Consider the following 16169-nt stretch of genomic DNA (forward strand, 5'->3'; position numbering starts at 1 on the left):
GCAAGGGTATATACATACTTATAGCTTACTTCCAAAATTCAGTGTTTTTATCCAAAACACAAAATTGTTGAATTTATTGAGGGGTTCAAATGGCCTGCTTTATTTAATTCTGTTCTTTAAATAATTGTATCAGAAAGGCAATTAATTCTTTCAGAAAAGCTCAAACAGAACTCTTCAAAAAATTAATATACTTAAAATTCTAGATTCTGGCATATAATCCATAGAGACAGTAATTATTATAAACTACTAAAGGGGTTTTATAACTTGTAAACCATTAAAACTCTAAGCCAATATCTAAGACAGTAAATTAAAGTGACTTAAGTGTGGTCAGTGCATCAGCTGTAATTCATCCAAAGAAAAGTCTTTCTCATCCTTCCATTTAAATAAAATGGGTTAAGGGAAAGAGAGCATGTATGCCAAGAATATCCAAAGGAATATGCCATTTACAATTCAGAGCCAAGGAAAAAATTCCGAGATGTAAAAATGAATAATAATTAATAATTAAATAATTAAATAAAATAATTAAATAATAGAGACTGTTAACACAGATATGCTTTCCAATAATTTTGTTCTTTCTGGTTAGCGTTCTCTTCTGGATTCTCTGGGTTCACGTTTAACATTTGCTAATGTCATGCTAACAAAAACCTCAAAGACAGAAGCGTGCGTTTTCCCCAGAAGACTTTGAATCGAAACTTAAAACCAAGACTTCAATTAGCAATTTAACTACATGAGAAGTAAAATGTCTCAGTTATTCAAAGGAACAACTCAATGTATTTTTCTTAAAAACAGGTAAACTTCAGCTGAAACGCTAGAATACAAAAATGCAAAATCAAGTAGTAATAACTACTCTGAAAACAAAATACCACTCTACGTGAAAAAAGACAGAGATTACACGTTTATTGTTACATATCAGGTTTCAGACATAAAGGGTTTGGACTCCAACAGCAACATCAAAGTAATTTTCAAACAGCAAAAAAGTAGTATCTACAAATGGTGAGGCAGCTTACAGAAAGTTATCTTTTTGGAGCACTGGCCATAAAACCAGGAGTGTTTACTTTCTTTTAGAAAAACCCTTCTAATACAGGACAACACAATTTCTGCCTAACACCCTCCAAGTAAAATATCCTCCTGTAGATATGATATAAAACTTGCTAGCGTTACTTTAGATTTATAGACTAAATTGCATATATGATTGAAATGGTTAGGGTTAAATGATTACGATTACATCTTAAAGTTTTAGTGAGCATGTAAAATCTAAATAATTAATCTTTACTCAATACAAAGCAGGAACAATTAATTACCAGTAAAATTAAGATTTTTCCTTTCTAAAATCAATTTCTTCTGCAATATGGAAGCAGTTTAGAATGAGAGGCAGTGGCATTAATACTTTAATTTTAGCATCACATAAGATTAAAAGAGAATGTAGATCAAAGTGACTGTAAAAAGGTGCTGTAAAATAGCCTTAGCCAGAAGCTGGACAGCGAGGGTAGAGACTGATTTAAAAAAAAAAAAAAAAAAAAAAAAAAAAAAAAATCAAAGGCTATATAAGTATATAAATAAAATAAAAACCAAGTAATTTTATAGGTTTGAAGAGACAGCAAATGAACATTTTTAGCATGCTATGTTTGGTGACATTTATAAACAAACACTGATAATGGAGTATAAATTGAAAAGCTGTTTACTATACTGCGCTTAACCTTTTAAATCATGGTTCCAGTCTAGCAAGGCACTTTGATTCTTCTTTGTAATGTAAATATCTATAAATTTGGTAGACAAAGTTCCAAGCTTTTATAAGCTCCATACATTATTATTACAGTTGTTCTCCTTTTTTGCGTGGTGTTTAAAATTACTCCCTCCAGCTAAACTAGATTCCATCAAAACTCAACTTTTACTTTGCTTTCTTTTGAATTAGAAAAATGTGAGCGAGATCTATTAAAAATTATATCTTTGGTTAAAAAAAAGATAATTTAAATACCAACTACTTGAGAATCTAGAATTTTACAAAACACTTAACTAACTTAATCTGAAATAGGTTTATTTTCAATTTATCAGTATGCAAATTCCTGTTTTATGAAGTATCTGTTCACATTGGATTTTTTAAGTAATCTGAACATTCCTAACTTTTCCACAATATCGCACAGTACTATCTGTATGTAATAAAGACATTTTATTATTTCACCTTTCAGTAAAACCTAGCTTTGATTCATTGTCATATAATACCTTAGAGGCACTTCCAACATCGTAACATTAGCATTAATATTTCAGAATGTCTGGTTTAACAGTAATGGTAATGCATTTGATTAAACAGTGAACTCTTCAAAGCAGTAATCCATTTTCTATCATATATTTAAAAATCAGAGTACTGTTTGTGTATCTTTCTTTCCTGATGAAGATATTTTTCCAGTTGTAGTTTACCAAAGTCACTACTGTCACATGTCAAGCTGCTCTTACGATTACAAGCAGTCAATAAGAGAACTGCAGATGTCAAAAGGATTTGGTTGTATGCACACATCAGGAAAAACCTGGAGATTATACTGTTAAAATGTCTACGTCTCTAGTTATAGGAGAACATTGGATAAGAGCAAAAATAATCCTAACGAGTGATGGAAAAAATAAACTCTCAAGCTAGGGATGTACCATTCAGGTCTTCCACCAGGATTCCAAAGGGAGTAAGGTTTTCTAATTGTGCTGCCCGTTAGCCAGTAACTCCTGAAAATATCAGGGACAGAGTCAGTCTCCAAGAAATGAAATTCCTGCCAATTTTGTTAACTTATGCTCCCTTAGAGAACAGAAAGGCTGCAGCATCAGCTCAATAATCATCTTTTCCATTTGGCCAAGCAGCACACTCACTAAGCTGGCATCCGCTTCTAGACACAACAGGGCTGAACCTCTTTTACTAGGAGATACAGTGGAGTAAAGAAGGAAGGAGTCTGGAAGTCCACTGAATACTTGTAGAAAAACAGTAATGCTGCTGAGATAAGAAAGGAATATAGGACAAAAAGTGGTAGGAATTCCTATGTTCTGCAAACTGTACAGCTAGCTGCAATTTCAGATTATTAATACACACAGAGTAACCCCTATCTGCAAACAGAAATAATTATTTTAGGTCCTGGATGGAATATCATTCTAGACAGGAACAAAGAAATAATTTTTGACACTGTAGTGTTTTTCTTAGATTATATGTAGAAAATATTCTAGAACACTATTACAGAACAATAAACAACAATATTTTCAAAGGCTCAGTCAGTTTTGGCAAGTTGGTATACTATGGTGTACATTTTTTAAAAAAAAAAATATACATTAGTATTATTAACAGAATTTGTAGTTTAAAATGCTAACTCATTTTGGCAAAATATCCAAATATGGAAAAGTACGTTTAAAGAGTAAACAAATTCTTACTTAGAAATAAATTGCAATTCCTCAAACCAAAGAACCTCACAAGTGTTAATTTACAAAATTTAACAGGAATACTGACAATACCTTCTCACTGGTAAAGAATTCCAACTGTGATGTCAGTTCCTTTATTTGTCTCTCTTTTTCTGCCAGCTGAACCTATATGAAAGGAAGTTTAAGATTCCTATGTTAGCGAATAGAAACTACTTCCCTGCATGTTATATTGTGAAAACAAAGTTCAGTGGTTAAGTTCATCTTTCAGATGGAAATTCTTTTGTCTCCTATAGTTACATGCAACATCTAGTACTACTACAAATCAAAACCAACAATTCTCCCTAAGTTTATCTACTGGATAACAGGAGTACATTAGCAGCCTTTTCTTGCCAGTTTTCAGAGAACAGTTGCGGAATGATAAAATCCTGGGTTACAAACCAGGAGTAGTGTCAGTAATACTAATGGCAGGAGGGACACCACTGCCCAGAAACAGTTGCAGGTTTGCAAGCCTCATCTCATTATTTCAAAAGGAATCCATTGGCAAGCATTTCAGTGATTTATTTCATTCATTTCTCTCCAGCTCTTATGACCCACCGAAGTACTGAGAGAACCAAAAGCTCCTCTTACCTCAAAGACACTAAATTTGTTTCACAGACATCTACCTTGCGACTCTGTTGGGTGCCCTGGGAGGGGATGCAACTGACACATCACACAATTCTTCCAGGCTTCCTCCTTGCTTCCAAATGATTATTTAAATAATCTTTTTCTACAAAGGGCTATTTTATTTGGATTCTGGTTGCTTTGGAGACTGCCTCTCCACTTGTTTTTCTGGCGCATAAGCCCAATGCTCTGCACAGTTATGTATTTTTTTTTTAATTCTGAAATTCCCTTTCCTAGTTCAGGTCAACAGAGAGCAGTCTACTGACTGGGAAAAGCTCACTTTTTCTCCCCAACCTGCACCCTCCTGAATGATAACAAGTTTTGAATTGCAGTCAAAATGCTTTCTATTTTGGAACCAATTATTTATTACTCCTGCTGTTGAGAAGTTAAAGACAAACTTATTTTACATTAAATTATGCGTGGCAACCAATCACTGCTAATTAATAAAATTAAACAAACTGGAAGGAGTCATGCATTTTATAAATTTAAATTAGAGCTTTGAAAAGTGTCGAAAAAGGACAGGACAGCCTATGGAGTGCTGAAATGAGCTGTAGAGTAATTCAGTATTTTATAAAGAAAAAAAGTGCTGTAATTTCTAATGGGAGGGAGTTCCTACTAGAACCGATAGTCACAGTTCAATTTAATCCCTGTTCATCGCAATGGGCAAAAATGGGCAACAGAGTATCCTATCTTGTCAACTACAGTATCACCATAAGACTGAAAACAAGCATAAAAGGTGGTCTTACGGAAATTTGTTGCTCTTGTCCTTGTTGACCTAGAAAGCCACTTCAACATATGGATTACTATCACATAACCTCAAAGATTAAATGCCCCGTGTAAGCTAAAGCTGCCCATTATGCTTGACTTACTGGTGTATGTGTTACATCACTCTACTAAGACTATAGTTGAGATCCTCCAAATTAAAGTAATTCTTTCATGATTATTTTAAAAACAATCTATCACTTATCTTCTGTCTCTCTAGTTAATTCAGATAAAATGCATTAGACGTTACTACACTGGTAATGCAGCATGCAACATGAAGATTTTAGAAAAATACGCCAATCAATATTCCTGCTAGTGTTATAGTAAGCAACAGGAAATTAGAACTCTCTACCCCTTTTTTCCCCTCTAATACATGATTAACGTCATTTAGAGGTTTGTCTAAATCCACAACATTAAAAGACTGCCATTTGGTAGTATACTTAGCAGGTCTGTCTTACTTTAAAAGAAGCGCTGTTCAAGACACTGTTGTTTCTACAAGCGCAAGACAGATTTTCTATGTACAGCAAAAATACATTTAGTATTTTTTCCCCATTGGAACTGTTCATTATTTGAACTATTAGAAATAAGCAACTATGTTAAGAACAGGATACCATTCATTGCCATAAACAAAATCTGTAACTTACTTTATACTGATCCTCCATTGCTGCTAGCTGTAATTTTATACCCTCGTTGATTTTCACTTGTTCTTTCCACTTCAGCTCCAGTTTAGCTAGTTCATCAGCATACACACTGCATTTCATCTTCTCATCCTAAAATAGTTTATACCATGATATGAAATATTTACAATTTTAAGAGATTTCCCCTCCCACCCCCAACAATGACACTGAGTAACTCCTTGCTTTTAGAACAAGACCATTTCCAAATGGCTTCCCCAAGAAATCAAACCTGACTCAAGACTTTGAGCAGGACAGCACCATCCAACACTGCATAAATCATGTTCAATACATATTTTTTTTCTTGCCTGAGTTTTCAACAAGCTGACATTTCCTCTTTAGCTTCACAGTTTCAAGTTTCTTTGTATCGTAATACTACACTGCAATCATGATTATCCTTTCAAGTGTCTCACTTCAATACAAAACCTTTCCCTGTGCAACTTTTACAACCTGAATATCTTTCATCCAGAAGGTCAAAGGCAAAGCTTTCCTCAAGCGTTACTACAGAAGAAATAGCCAAGCAGAAACTAACTCAGGCTCTCCATAGGCAGGGTAATGAGCAGAATTACATGACAGTTGTTACATCCTTGCGAGCACATTAAAATAGAATAATGTCCTTGTGATAAATAAGAGAAACAAGATGATAAGCTGAGTTCATGGCAGTTTGTGAATGTATTATGGCTATTTGAGAACAAAACATATTGAAGCAGAGAAAAACTCCCAAGTTTTTAATTCTAATCTTAATTCTAACTGTTCTGACTTCATGTTGATTAGTTATTTTTTAATACCCAAATAACAGGCAAACAAATGAACTAGAGACAAGACAACACCCAGAAAGCATTTTTTAAACAATTCTACAACAGTCAACTTTTCAGCAGCATCGCTGATACAATACTGCATTGTCATACATACATACATACAAACTGGTTAAATGAAAACCAAGTTAGGTCTGACAGGTATTAATATCTGAAGGCCATTACTGTTGTGGCTACAGCACTACTGGTGCCAACTTTGGTCCGGAGAACCATATAAATGCCTTTATGTATGACTGAGCCCAAGCTAGTAGGCAGCACCCGCTCAGACATCGAAACTCTGTAAAAGCCCAGGACAGTCAGGTTTGGAAGGGAATGCTTATGCTTGAACAGCATAGCAGATAAACACTGCTATGCTTGTTCCAGACATCAGCTGGCTTATAGCAACATGCTGTATTTGATTTATAAAAGCAATTATACTTAAAATACAATGCAAAAAAAAAAAGTATTCAGAACTTTAAGCACAGAAGTAGTAGTAGTTTTGTTAATTTGTTTTACTGCATCTGGGTTATCCTGAGGGGTCCTTGTGTGGACTCTCTAACACCACAGGTAACCAAGAGGTGACTTAATAAAAACACGTTTTCTAATGTTAAGGTTTCTACCATAATCGTGGTGTATTACACAAACAAGCAAGGCAACTCAGCTGGGTAGGCTTTGTGGTTTTAAGATTTAGCACCTATAGCTACTTTCTGTTCAGCTTTCTGAAGCAGCCATTTACTTACTGCCAACATTTGCTTGCATTTCTTATACTTCTCTGTTTTCTCAGCAATTTCTTTATTCATTTCACGTACTTGTTCCTTTACCGTGAATTCCGAAACTATATCAGATGAAATGGGGCTAACTGTGAACATTGGGGGAAAAAAAAAAAAAAAAAAGAATATTGATTTTTTTTGTTCCATAAATAAAGTTTGTATGAGAGAGATGACAGGCCAAATTTGACAGTGCATCAAGAACAGTGCTCCCTGTTACCCAAGCAAGTAGTTAATCAGAGACAATGAGTATCATGTGGCTAGTGATACGCAAGATCAGCAGTCATACTAGCATGTCTGTATTCAGTGCTCTCACATACTGAAGATGAACGTAAATATACACATACATACTACAAAGGTCAATTAAAAAAAAAAAAAAAAAAAAAACAACACAACACCCAGACAGACATCTCTCCCCTTAACTCCCAAGAAAGTAAACACCAGAATACATACGTTATCATGCCATGCTAGCTATTTTATTCTTCCATAAAAACATGAAGTACCTCAGCAATCTACTTCATCCTATCACATACTATAACTGAGCTTGCTGGGATTTTATTTGTTTTAGGGAACACTTCTATTTACTTAAGGCAGGAGGAAGCTGACAGAAATTACAACCTATAGTCTCTATAGACAGAAAGAATGTGTGAATTATGAAGTTACACAAACAAAATTAGTCAGCATTTACTGGCATTTATCGATTTAAATTGAATAATAAACCAGCCTTAGTTTTAACCTATTATATGTTTATGTTTTAGAAGATTAGTTTTGTAAGAACTTAATAGTTCATAAAAATTAAAACCTAATTAAACGTCTTCTAATAAACCACTACTGCCTATAAATGATGAGAATAGTCTATGGACTTGACCTTACCATCAGATAATCAGAACTTTTCAGTGGATTTGATTTTACAGTAGAATGCTACAGTAGACAGTCATTGTAACAGGACTGCGAAATTACCGTGCCTTTTTTTTTTTTTCCTTCACAATTTGCAAATTTGGGGAGGATTTGGGGTTTTTTTTAATGAATTCTTTATTAGCTTGGCAAAACCAGCTCTGGGTTAACTATCAAGCAGAAATTCAAGTGTTCAGTCCTACTGAGATTAACAAATATCAACTGAACTGTTTTGAAAAGACAGATGAAGTTCTTTATGAATGTTATACCTTGAAAAAAAGACACAAGATTTTTAGATTTAATTTTCACATGTCTCATCATTGCTTTAACTAAAACATAACAAGTCCACCTACTTTATACTATACATACTATTAGGGACTACTTCACATAGACAAGACTTTCAGGCTGATACAAATAGACAAAATTTAAGTTGTTGATACCTGGAGATGCAGACAACTTTTTGTCTGTAACGACTGCAGTAGCTGTCTCAATGTTAGATGCATCTGTCAGTTTCTGTTGATGCCCTGCAATTTTCTTTGTGAAAAGAAATTTTATTTTGGTATTTGATTAAATGAAAGCCAAAGCACAAAGTAACATACATCTGGCACATATCATCTCCTCCAAAACTGGACTACACAGCTCATTAAAACAGGAGGTAATAATAAATATGTAAACACAGTTAATTCTACTAACACCGAAATTGCTTCAGACTATGATTTTTATAATCTTAAAGTTCTTTTTCCCTAGAAACAGTAATTTCTACGTAAATTATTAGAAAAATCTCATTTTCTAGAGAATCAGTTACACTTAAATCCATCAACTTAAATTAACATTCCATTAGACAATGGAGTCTGTAGTACTAATGAGTGCTGGACTTCCACTGTCAAAGCAGTGAAATTTGGTGTTTGTTATCAGATGTACAACATAGCCAAAGATGTGGAAGACTTTTAAGGAAAAGCCTCAGGCGTTCTGATATGACACCTCATTCACCATTGACCTTCTGGATGAGAAGACAACTTCTTAAAGTAATCTGTGGATCAATGCTGGGTAACTACCCCATTTGTTCTGTGGAGAGCAGAAATACTTAAGTCTGTTTTTCTTAAGAACTCACATTTATACATCTTGCCACTGTTCATACACCTGTTCCCTGTTTGAGCTCCTCTCTGACCCAGTCACTAATTTTCACAAAATTCTGAACAATTCTGCTCTCAATCTGTTTGAAATTCACTAACAGGTTCAGTTACTAGGTGGCATGAGACTCACATCGTTGCAAAAGCCTCATTTATTTATGGAGCAAAGCTTAGAAGAGTGATAAGAATGCAAAATACATATGGAATACAACTATATGCTGCATTGTGGAAAATTTCTCCCCTCTTCACTTTGACATCCCCCTCCAAGTTCTCCATTTCCCCCACTTTTGGGTATGGGGCTGTTTTTTGGTTGGTTTTTTTGGTTTTGGGGTTTTGGTTTTGGTTTTTTTTTTTGTGGTGGTACTGAATAGAGGTAGTAATTATGGATTTTACCCTGCTTCAGTTTCAGAATTCTTTCTTGAACAATGTTATGCTTTATAGGTTCATCCAAACTCTGCTAGCTTTCTACATACACCAGTCACGATCAATCCTACGCTTGGTTTTGACAACTATCTAAAAAGAATCATAGAAGTAATTTAGCTTTATAGAAGAAAACAGTAAATTAAAGATTTTAAATTAAAATTACTGCATTTTTTAATCCTTTTTAAAAGCACTGGTTTTGCAGAAGGAAATTAAATAGTCACTGAAAAGTTACAAAAAGCAAGTGCAATTTCTCCCATTTTACTTACTGCCTGTTCTGTAAACTTGTTTACTTGTCTTTGAAGTTTTTGACATTCTTTGAATTTTTCCTTGTAATGGTCGGCAGCCATTTGCAGACGAAGCTTCAGATCTTCAACTTCTCTGCGTAGTTCCTGCTCCACTGTGTTTGAAGTTTCCTTAAAAAAAAAACATTAGAAACTGTTCTCCCTTTTGTTCAAATACCACTATTTCCCAAAAAGCCTTTTTTCAATTAAAGAAAGCATAATGCTCTATGTAAGCACAGAAAAAGTTCCTATTTTCTTTGTGGGACGGAAAGGAATATAGTAGTAGAGCACAAATAGAGGCAGCATCTGTGCTAAACTTCATTCCAAGTACGACACACTGAGGGAGTAAATAGGCACTGGTATAATACCAGAGGCAGGTAAAGAAGATTCTTATTCTATGGGCTGGTTAATGTATACCAGAAGCCTGAACACTTTCCAGAAGGTGTTCTAGCTATCTTATAGACAAGTACAGCCACATGGCAAAAATGGACAGACCACAACTGTATTCCATCACACTCACTATGTTTCTGCTGGAAGTGGTTCAGTTGACCTGTAACGCTGATACACGAGCTAAGCAAAACTATATTTACCAACTGGATACTTTCTGATAATTTGAGTCATTCAGATGATCTGCTGCTTCTTTCAGGATGCATTTCAAAGACATTGTATATAATTGAAATTCTTAGAAAAAACATGTAATTCTTGGATATTTTAAATACAGTAGTTCTTTTCAGGGTTGTACTATTCACTTCGTATTTACTGCACTATTTTATTTACTGTTCAGCTCAATGTGTTTTTTTCAAACTGCTACATCATTACAGCATCCTACTAGCTAATTAATCCAATACAGTTGCAGTCACGGAAGATCCAGTACAAAGCTTACTTAAGTCAGAATGATGAAATTTATATTAGCTCACTAGATTTTTATTCAACACTGAGAAAGTCAAGACAGTTCCCATTACATTAATATTTTTATACTTACAATACTAAAGCAAATTAACTTTGACCACAAATATTGGAAGGACTCTCGAGAATCAAGAGAGAATCCATCAATAAGGACAGAACATTATAAAAAAAAGTTCTAGCAATTTTCTTATCTGAATGAATTTTTAATGCTACTGTGGCTCACATAAAAGAATTAAGAAAAGGCAGAGGATTCAAAATAATATAGATAAATACTGTATTATTCTGTGAAAATAATCTGAGGGTGGAGGGGAGTTGCTACTAGTAGCAGCAGAAACCTTCTTTCTTACCAACCTTCCAAATGAGCTACCATGCACTTGATTTAAGGTGGTATCTTGAGTGCCAAAAGAGAATTTGATAATAATTTGCACTAATCATCCAGAAACATTTTTTATTCCCCAATTTCAGCAAAGCTAGCTCTGACAGGTTTTATAATTACAGATAAACTTCAGTACTAAATACTGACAATTTACCTGTTCATTTTTCAAAGCTGTGATTTTTTTAAGTTCAGCTAAAGCATCAGCAAGCTGCTTTTTCAATTTCTCATTTTCCAGACGTGCACTGTGAAGATCTGCCATTGTCTTATCTCGCACATTTACTGCATCACTCAGCTCTTTTGACATTAGGACAGCTTCTTGTTTGCTAGCCTGAATCTGATCTTCAGCTTTCCGAAGCTGTTCTTTTAAAATACTTGCATCCTCCTGGGAAAGAGAAGAGAGGGAAGAGAATCCATCGTTTTTTAATTTAAAGCTTAAATAAGGGTTGGTACAGGGATTAGAAACATTTGAAAGAAAAATCAAGTTCTCCTGGTGGCTTTAGCAAAACCACTAAACCAAGAAGTTGGTATACCAGTACCATCTTCCCCATTTGCCTTCTTTGCTAACAATGGTGTGCAAACATATGTCACTATGACATAAAGGCAAATTTAAATATTATTATTTTATCTATACTAAATTTTTGTTGCATTTTCAGCTTTAGTTTTAAACACATGCCAAAAAAAGTCTTTCTCTTTTCCAGAACATCTTTGTTCTTATCACCATGGAACTCTCAACAAAAGAGCTTCAAAACCAAAGTTCATCCCACAGAAAGACACTGCAGGTAACAACAGAGTAAGAGGTCTACCATGCCTACAACTGGTTGACCTAAGACACTGTAAAGCAGCTTTGGGATGTTTTTCTCACAGCTGCGTTTCCCAAGACCTTGCACAACAAGCTTTTCAGAAGGAACTGAGAAAAAAAAAAAAAGTCATGAAGAGCAAGCTGCAGCATTCAGCACTAAGACTCTCAGCACTGCTGCAGCTCCATACGGCAGCCCAAGGGCCAGCTGACCACGCTGTACCACTGGCCTCATTCCTCAGAAAAGCCAAGAATAAAAAAAAAAATTTCAGAGCTACTATCAGCTACTCGCAGCCTCTGGGCTTCCTGAAGGCATAATGATCTCATATTCTTGAGTCTAGACATAAGTTCAGGTATCTCTAGTCCATTATTTGCTAATTTTTGAATAATCACTTGCATAGCAAGTCCAGAGGAATACTAATATATTTTGTAAACATGTATGAAGATAGATGGACTAGGAAATACCCTAAAGTCCTGTCCCTTTGTTATTTTTACAGCACATGATGCATCAGTTACATATTACAGTAAATACCTGCAGTGTCACACTATAAGACAAAAGTGTTAGTGATCACACCAGAAACGTCACAAGCACTTCAAGATTCATAAATGACATAAATGTTTGGTTGCTTCAATAATGGCACACACACACCCCCTACATGTTTTTACTTCAAAGCAAAATACAGTAGTAGTTTAACACATTCAGAAGCAAAACTGCAGAGCAGTCAAAAGACTAAAACAAGATAAGCTGTAACTTACAGCAAGATAGCGTGTTTTTTTGTCCTCGCGCTACTTTTCTACTTAAATTTTACATTTATAACTCACATTAATGCAATTTCTGTTCTTTCAAGATCTAGACTGCTTTTTTCTGTGAGAAGACTGGCAAGATACACAAGATAAAGTCACCTGCATAATCTGACTTTTCCATGCTGGCCTCAAAGCCTGTGTCTAAATTAACAGTCTAGTTTGGATCAAGAGCACATTTGTGAAGCAAAACTCCCAGTCAATTCCACTATCACAGCACAGATCACAGGACAGAACAGTCTCAGAGCACAGAAACTGCACTGCTTTTGGATGAACCGAAACAGGAAGATGTACATCAGGAACAAACGCCTAATGGGTATTCTATCCGTAGCACCACACTGAAACCAGTCTGAAGTAACGCCACCTGGACCACGGACAGCATAGATACCAGTTCTTCAGCAATTTCACTCTCCTACTATACCACACTGCTTGCTAACAACAACGTTACCACACTGCGTAGCAAAACTCACCTCTTCCTTAGAAGTCCTACTGGCACTCTTATTGCTGAGTTCTCAGTCAATTCAGTCCATTTATATGGTATCTTATCCTTTCTCAGGTTTTACTTCTATTGTACCTTGACAGTACATTCACCTAACAAGTCCTTCAGCACATCTTTTGAAGTCTCCTCTTTTCTCCTCCATCACCCTCTGCAGTCTCAACATACCTACATTCTTATCTTTTCTCTTTTCCTCCCTCTCCTTCCTTTTTCATGAAGCTAAAAGCAACTCAGAGGAGTGCACCACTTTTACTGCTGCACGTTTACCGAATTCACAAATTACTTTTTCACACATAGTTCATCTCACAGTTCATCATGCGAGACACCTCAACAAGCTCAGAATGTGCAAAACTAAAACCGAATTCACTCTTGCTCATTTTCTGCATCTCCTGAGAGCACCATAATCCTCTTGCCTCTCAGCCTATAACCTGGTGATATCTTCAACTTCTTCCTTTCTCTTATTAAATACATACAACCTTAGATATGTTTATTTTAAACCAGGCCAATTATCTTAGTAATGCTTACCTTGTTTGATGAGGAGAGCAAAAAAGCTTTCTTCATATTTTCTTTTTCAGCTATAAATAGCTGTAATCTGCCAACCTCCTCTTTATAATACGATATCATGTTTTCTTTGTTTGCATCCAAATTCTTAAACGTCTGGATTTCTTTTACTAGTTTGGTGTTTTCTATTTCTGTATTCTTCAAGTGTATCTGTAATGATGCTAAAAAATGTCAAACTCTTCTTCCACATTATGAAAACTACTGTTCACCTGTTCATTTAAGTGTTCACTAAATTCTGACTCATCTCTGAGACAGATTAGAACAGGTAAAGAGAAAAAATTAAACATTTGATAATATCACTGCCCTCCAGCACAAATTTTCTGGCTGGAATTCTTTCAGCTTGATCATCTAACAACAGCTCCACTCTACAGCTAGAGGTTAAGGCTCTGATTTCTATCCACATCAAATTAAGCTATTCAGAATTCACTCCTCTCTTCACAACTGCTGGACAACCAAGGACAAGCAAAAAAGAAATTACTTGAAAACTAAAGAGAAATTAAATCTTCTGGTAGTATCTACTTGCAATCACCTAAGCAAACAGGACTACATCAGCAATATTCATTTCCAAAGACAGCAAACTACTTTAACAATTCTAGAGCTGCTGTTAAGGTATCATCATCTATCATATTATGCCTACTAAAGGATAACTGTTGCACTCAAGTGTTGTCCAGTCAAGACTATAAGATTTGTCTTGCTTATTTACAAAGAGATGCCATGCTTGTGAAAGATGTTTTGAGATTTTATGACTTCTGGTGTACATCTAATACTGTCTGCCACAAAAAGACATTTTCCTATGAACAGAAATAATCTTTTAAATACACTTGATTTGTTTCATACAACCTAAGGATTTCATTATTTTAGCATAGAAGACTGTTTTTGCCGGGGGGGGAGGGGGCACACTATATTTTAAATATGGGTGTCTCTCAATACCAGCAAAAGAAATCAGCTATGATAGTAAAAATCAATGCAATATAGATTCTACTAAAGCTTCTCAGAGTTATGCACAAGACTTGAGAATAAGGAACTAGAAGACACAGTCTGGACAGAGAACTTAGAAGAGTAAAAAGTAATTTACTTATGAAAAAGTGTGTTAAGAAAACCAGTTACTGAGTGATGCACTGTGTAACTAAAGAAATTCCTCACTAGCATCTATTATTTTTTGTTACTATGCCAGCATTTTAACAAATTGGTGATCCATTCTCCTTCTTAGAGACCTTTTTATACCACGGGATGAATTCAGATGCTATTTTCCTCATTCATTTTTATATGAGAACACCTAAAACTGTCTTAAAAATCTGTTCACAGAAGTTACCCATTTCCCTTTTTTCCTTAACAAATTCAATTTATCAGACTTCTCCATAAAACATTATTACCTTTATTTCAAACCACTTCATTTCAGTGTATACAGGTACAAGGAATAAAGTTACCTTATAAAGTTCTTTTTCATCCTTTTCTGTCTTTAACACACATTCAAGCTGCTCCTTCTCAAGCATCACTTTCTTCAGTTTGTCCTTCAGACTAAGACATCGACAAATTAATAGTATAGAACCATTAATACAGAAAATCGATGCATACATTAAAAATTATTAGTTTAAAAAAGCACCTATGGAAAGAAACAGTAAAATAAGGAAGGTAACGAACAAAATTACTAAATACCTGTCTAACTCCGTTTCTTTTGCGATGGCTTTTTGAGTAACAGTCATGATATCTTCTTCAAGCTGGAGAACTTTTGAAGCAGCCTCATCATGCTTCTTCTTCACATCATCAATTTCAGTTTTAAGAGCTTCTGATGCTTGAATATTATTCTTTAAAAAAATTGCAAATAGGTGTCATATGAGAATGCATATCTTCAGAACTACAACATGCTATTTGAATTAATGCTAAAATATGGTCATTAGATTTCTTCTCTTCCTTAAAACTTACGACAAGCCTATTTCAAGTATATATAAATATATATTGAATATATCTATTGAATATATAAAAATATATTAAACTTGCTATGCACAGTTAATATATTAATAAGGAGTCAATAAGGAGTTTGTTTTGGCACAAGCATTCAGTTACACACAGACTACCAGAGAGTTCAGAGTACAGGACAAAGCTGTATTTCATATCTTTTGCCCATCTCCTTTCTGCAAACTAACCATCGACTGCCTAGCTTAGAAAACATAAAGAACTTCTATTTTTGTTTGTACTTTCTTTTACTTGAAAAGAAGGAGAGCTTGCATTTGACCAGACAGCTACACCACTCAAGCAAGCCACAGTAAAGGCAACTGCAGGCAAAAGGAGAGAGGGAAAAAAAAAAAAAAAAAAAAAATATATATATATATATATATATATATATATGGAAGAACTCCTGATGAAGAGCTAGTTACTACGCTACATTCTCCTAGCTGGAATACATGGAAGGTCTCACAAAGCTCATGGAAGCTCATGAAACAACTGCGGGATTTATGTCTTA

General features: G+C 34.8%; 1 protein-coding gene across 6 annotated transcripts in view; it reads right to left on the bottom strand.

The window, feature by feature from the left end:
- The window catches only part of TAX1BP1 (Tax1 binding protein 1), a 67490-nt gene that overhangs the window by 15077 nt on the left and 36244 nt on the right, over window positions 1-16169 (bottom strand). For 4 of the 6 annotated variants that reach the window (XM_009466483.2, XM_087772411.1, XM_087772419.1 and 1 more), the window contains exons 6-14: window positions 15365-15513; window positions 15136-15226; window positions 13673-13858; window positions 11209-11436; window positions 9758-9904; window positions 8379-8472; window positions 7018-7136; window positions 5454-5579; window positions 3481-3552 (exon numbers count right to left, since the gene is read on the bottom strand). In XM_009466483.2, the coding sequence (XP_009464758.2) occupies window positions 3481-3552; window positions 5454-5579; window positions 7018-7136; window positions 8379-8472; window positions 9758-9904; window positions 11209-11436; window positions 13673-13858; window positions 15136-15226; window positions 15365-15513 (1212 nt within the window). The remainder of the gene's footprint in view (window positions 1-3480; window positions 3553-5453; window positions 5580-7017; window positions 7137-8378; window positions 8473-9757; window positions 9905-11208; window positions 11437-13672; window positions 13859-15135; window positions 15227-15364; window positions 15514-16169) is intronic. The other 2 variants (XM_087772426.1, XM_087772441.1) reach the window with 2 other exon arrangements.

Source organism: Nipponia nippon, unplaced genomic scaffold (assembly GCF_047370975.1).
Source record: "Nipponia nippon isolate SJK-2023a ecotype South Korea unplaced genomic scaffold, ASM4737097v1 scaffold_1, whole genome shotgun sequence".
Lineage (NCBI taxonomy): Eukaryota > Metazoa > Chordata > Aves > Pelecaniformes > Threskiornithidae > Nipponia > Nipponia nippon.